Here is a 5,000-nt window from a genome sequence, read left to right on the forward strand (position 1 = left end):
GGACTGAGTACGTAACATGCGAGGGTCAAGGGTCAGTCTCGCTGACCATCCAGAGGAAGGGAAATGTGCAGGACTCGTCTTATGTGACTCTACAGGTACAGCTTTATTCGTTCTGGTGTATTCGGTTGCTTTTTATTCTTTTGCAAAAAGAAGAACGAAGGATTTTAATACGCACTTCTCATTCTCCGTAGGTGAAGGAACTAACAGCATCTGCCGGAAAAGACTTTATAGCGGCTTCATCTCTGATTCAGTTTGACCCAGGTCTTTTTTTATCCACACAGGGATTTATTGTGGGAATATAACCTGTAAAATATGTAAAAAAAAAAAACAAACAGCGTGTTTTTCCAGGGGCGGTCAGTCGAGTGTGGAAAGTGGAGATCGTTCAGGACTCTCTAGAGGAAGCCGAGGAGACATTCGAGGTTGACTTGGTCTCTCCGGTGGCTGCGGTGCTCAAAGACAACTCAAAAGCCGCCGTCTTCATAAAGGACGCGAATGGTTAGTGCGAGCTGAACGAAAAGAGACAGCTTTTTCATAAAATGAAAACCGCCGGATCGGATCACGCCTGTTGGTAGATGATTTGTTGGCTGTTTGTAAAGGGCAGTGCAGAGAGAGGCGCTTTAAAGCGGAGGCTGGTCTTCAGGGCCGAGAGGTGCAGCCGGGGCCGTACCCTCAACACGGCTCCATCCAGGTGGAGACGTTACCTTTCTCTCAGGGGTACATCAGAGGAGACAGTGATGTAATAGTGCAAACTCCCCCCGCTACTAAGAAAAGACTCCGAGTCATCGGGAACGGGAAAGTGGTAGGTCAATATTAAGTTTATACTATTATAGCATTTAGTATAATGATGTTGGATTTTTATATTTTATTTTAATTTTAAAGTCGGAGTTTTGGAAATTTAGCTGACATTTTTATTCCTTTTTTAATATTACCATTTAGGTTTAATTTACTTTCTGTTTTAGCATTTTTAGCACTGAAGTTATTTGTGTTAGTTACGTTTAATTAATTTTTTTTTTTTTTTATCTCTCACGTACTATTTATATTTGATTAAATATCAGCTTCATTCAAGTTGCCGCAAGCAATTTAAACCACTTTAGTTTAAAATATCTCATATAAACAGCATTCATACTCAAAATGAATTCAAGTAATCAAAATTAAATTTTCACATTTTTTGAGAGACTTTTTCATTTTCCTAACCATTAGAATTAAAACCAAAAATAAAATATGTCAGTTTGTGAGTAATGACTCTGTTTGAGGTTCACCTGTATATATTAAAAAAACAAAATAAAAATTATTTAGATTTATTGGAGTTTTATTTTTATTTATCAATCATTTTTAGTTCTTATTTTTTGGTTTTAGTTTTAAATTCAGTGTTTGTGTTTTAAGTTTTATGAAATAACAACTAGAATTAATTTGATCTAACCCAACTTATTTAATCTACATTTTATTTCAGATATTACATTTACACATTTAAAATGACTTTGCATTTATCAAAGCTTTATTTAAAAAAAAATAAGAATTTTTTTAGCAGTTTTCAAGCCCGGTGAACTTTTATCCACAGGTGCAGCCCTCAGAAACCATTCGTCAAGGATCTGATGTCGTCTACAGAGTAAGCAGAATAAAAACATAACGGCAGAAGATCAGCTGGGTCTAGACATATATCCGTTATGCCCAAAAACCTTTTGATTTTTATTGATATCACATTGATGTGACTTCTCACGTACAGTATCACGGTCTGACGTCGCTGGCGGTGGAGGAGGACCGCTCAGACTCGGGGTCTCACAGAAAAGCTAGGGTTCAGGTGACCAGCTGGGGTCGGCAGAGCAGGACCGAACCCCAGCACGCCAACACCAGAGCGGCGCAGCGTCCTCGCACTCAGGTGAGAGTTGTGCGAGTGCGTCTGCACATAACCGATGGCGATATTCAGCAGATAAACCTGCATGCTTGTTTGCATCTCCTCCAGCCGTCCTCCAAACCCTGCGCCCGGAGCTCGCTGGCTTTCTGCATTACAACGAGAGCTCGGCTCAGCTGCTCCGCTGCAACGGGGACTCCTGGAGGCCCTGGGCCCCCGACAACGAGGTCGTTAACGTGGCAGGATTTCATATTTACACGGCGTTTTTTGGTCACGAGATGATTCGAATGTTTCTGCGCTCCTCCAGACTGCGAAATCGCAGAAGTGTCCTCGAGGATGGACGTAACGCAACGACTACTGCTACATGCTGAGCGCCGAGCGCAAAGCCACGTGGAGCGCTGCGGCCCGGGCCTGCAGAGAGAGGTCAGGCGGAGCAAACACCACACAACAATCATTAGAAGTGGCCAAATTGTCCCTGCTATATTCGAAATTCTTGCACTGACGCAAGGTCACTTATTATTTTGTATTTTGGTCCTCAACAACGGGTAGACATGCATGCAAGGGCAAAAAACACTTTCATTGTCTTTTAATACGCTTTTATTTTTTACCGAATGATTCGTTCAGTGATTCATTTCTCGAAAACCCCTCCGGCGGTTTACAGTTTACATGCACTTATTATATGGTTAGGTTCAGGATTATGGTTTGGCTTAGGATATTAAATGTTATTATAACAGTAAATACATGTAACGTATGCAACAAGGACACCTTAAAATAAAGTGTTACCCAACACAAATGTAACCCATCTGCGTAACACTTTATTTTAAGTGTAATTATAATACAGAGTGATTACTTAATTAGATACTTAGTAGTAGCCATTGTACTTGATGTACTTATCATGTAACTAAGTTATGGCACAGCCTGTAATTAGATGTAGATGTAACAGGCCGTTACTGTTACACATATGTAACAGACCGACTCTGTTACGCAGATAGTAACACTTAATATAAAGTGTATCAAGATTGTACTTAAGTAGCTTATGTCTGTGTAATATGTTGTAATTTTAATGTAATTAGAAAGGTATTGCATGTATTTAAGCACATGTGAGAATTTTTTGGTAGCTGTGTAACAGTCTGTTACAAATGTGTAACAGTAGCCTGTTACAGCTATATAATTAGTCTGTTCCATAACTTATTACATGGTACATTTTGTTTTATGTAAGTACAATGGCTACTACTAAGTACTTACTAGGTAATTACCCTGTATTATGGACACCTTAAAATAAAGTGTTACCCATTATTTTTTCATACAGACATAATTGAATCTGTAACCTATATTTCCAAAGGAAACACTGTTGATGTTTTCAGCATATTACACTCTAAACAGGTTCAAAAGGATCAATTCCCAACTAGAATAAAAAAAAAAATGAGTCCCCACAAATTTTCAAGACGCGGTTACAGTTTTGTGACTGACTGAATACTTGTTTTCTGTAGCTACAACGGAAACCTGGTCAGCGTTTTGTCAAAAGGAGACATGGACTGGCTGTGGGACTTCAGTGACAGAAAACCCTTTTGGATCGGTAACTTGTTTTTCACGCAGCCAGTATGATTATAGTGTCATAAAACGCTCGTAAAATGTGACGTTAGATGACTTGGAGCTCAAAAAAGCAGACGGTGAGAACTGACCCCCGACCTAAAGTGTGACCCGGTTCGATTGAAAGGGTTAAACGTGTCTGTTTAACCGCAGGTCTGAACGATCGCGACAGCAAAGGCCGCTGGGAGTGGGCGGGAGGAGAGCCTGTCACTTACACCAACTGGAGGCGGAGCCCTCCTAAAAACAAGAGGAAGGGAACCAGGAAGTGTGTCCTGGTCTGGAGGAAGACGAAGTGGCAGATGCGAGACTGCAAGAAAGGAACGGGACACCGCTATGTGTGCCGCATTAAAATGTGAGGCTTTACATGAAGCCAGGACACGCATCTTTACTACTTAGTGCTCATGCTGATCGCGACGCACCGTTGTTTGCTGTCTGCTGATAAAAAAAGCTCCCCGTTTGACATGATCACAAAACGGTATAATGTAAATGTAATATACTGTATGCTACTCAGTGTTACTTGTATTATATGTGTATTTATTACTGTACGTGCTCTGTATGTTATGGGAAGGGGTCTTTTAGAATTTGTAGCAATGATGTTTATAATTTTTTAGTTAGCACTATTTGTTTCTGGTCACACTTTATATGAGGTGGCCTACGTCAAAAAATAAGTACAACGTACTTTTTGTGTTCATACTGTATTGCAAAACACTTTTGCTGCTATTGAGGTGGATTCGGGGAGGGTTAGGGACGGGTTTAAGGGATGGGTCAAAAACATGTATGTACACAACACGTGCATTGATTCATTTAATCTTTTTTTCAAATTAAAGAAAATACTGTACATTGCATCACTGCAAATTCACTCATTTGTAATAAAACTTTCTGACACGTCATCTGAAATTGATGCTTTATCATTTTGATTTGTCTGCTAAAAAGACATGCACCCCGATATGTTTTAGACTCTCGGTTATAAAAAAGTTAATCATAACAAAAAACACTTTATATAAGGTGGCCTTAACTACTATGTACTTGCATGAAGAATAATTCTAATGCGCTTTTTTGTGTTCATATTGTATCGCAAAACATTTTTGCTGCTATTGAGCATAACCAGGTAAGGTTAGGGACAGGTTTAGGGGTGCAAAGGTTAAGGTTAAAGTCAATAGTGTAATTATAAATGTAAGTACAAAAATGCATTACGGACGCATATAACTCCATATAGGTATTTTTAAAAAGTACACTGTTAAAACATGTATGTACATAATTAGTGCACTGTACCACATGATTAATTTAAATGCAAGTACATAGTAGTTAAGACCACCTAATATAAATTAAGACCCCAATTATTATATATTAATAAAAATATATATAAAATATATAATATATAATAATAATAATAATAAAAAAAAAAAATATATATATATATATATATATATATATATATATATATATATATATATATATAAATATATATATCTCATATAAACCTTTAACACCAATGTTTATATTTAATTTCAGACATTTTTATTACATTTTAAAAATACTGCCATGCAGACGTTTGAGTTGG

The 5,000-nt window shown here is 38.0% G+C and overlaps 1 protein-coding gene across 1 annotated transcript in view; it reads left to right on the top strand.

The window, feature by feature from the left end:
* frem1a (Fras1 related extracellular matrix 1a) overlaps window positions 1-4,336 on the top strand; it is a 32,386-nt gene extending 28,050 nt beyond the window's left edge. The window contains exons 28-37 of the mRNA XM_043243293.1: window positions 1-95; window positions 192-261; window positions 349-495; window positions 597-799; window positions 1,559-1,606; window positions 1,724-1,876; window positions 1,961-2,076; window positions 2,157-2,272; window positions 3,340-3,425; window positions 3,593-4,336. The exon at window positions 1-95 is cut by the window's left edge and continues 35 nt beyond it. Of these exons, the coding sequence (XP_043099228.1) occupies window positions 1-95; window positions 192-261; window positions 349-495; window positions 597-799; window positions 1,559-1,606; window positions 1,724-1,876; window positions 1,961-2,076; window positions 2,157-2,220 (896 nt within the window). The 3' untranslated portion in view covers window positions 2,221-2,272; window positions 3,340-3,425; window positions 3,593-4,336. The remainder of the gene's footprint in view (window positions 96-191; window positions 262-348; window positions 496-596; window positions 800-1,558; window positions 1,607-1,723; window positions 1,877-1,960; window positions 2,077-2,156; window positions 2,273-3,339; window positions 3,426-3,592) is intronic.
* The last annotated feature ends 664 nt before the right edge of the window (window positions 4,337-5,000 follow it).

The sequence above is a fragment of the Puntigrus tetrazona genome, chromosome 7 (genome assembly GCF_018831695.1).
Source record: "Puntigrus tetrazona isolate hp1 chromosome 7, ASM1883169v1, whole genome shotgun sequence".
NCBI classification, from domain to species: domain Eukaryota; kingdom Metazoa; phylum Chordata; class Actinopteri; order Cypriniformes; family Cyprinidae; genus Puntigrus; species Puntigrus tetrazona.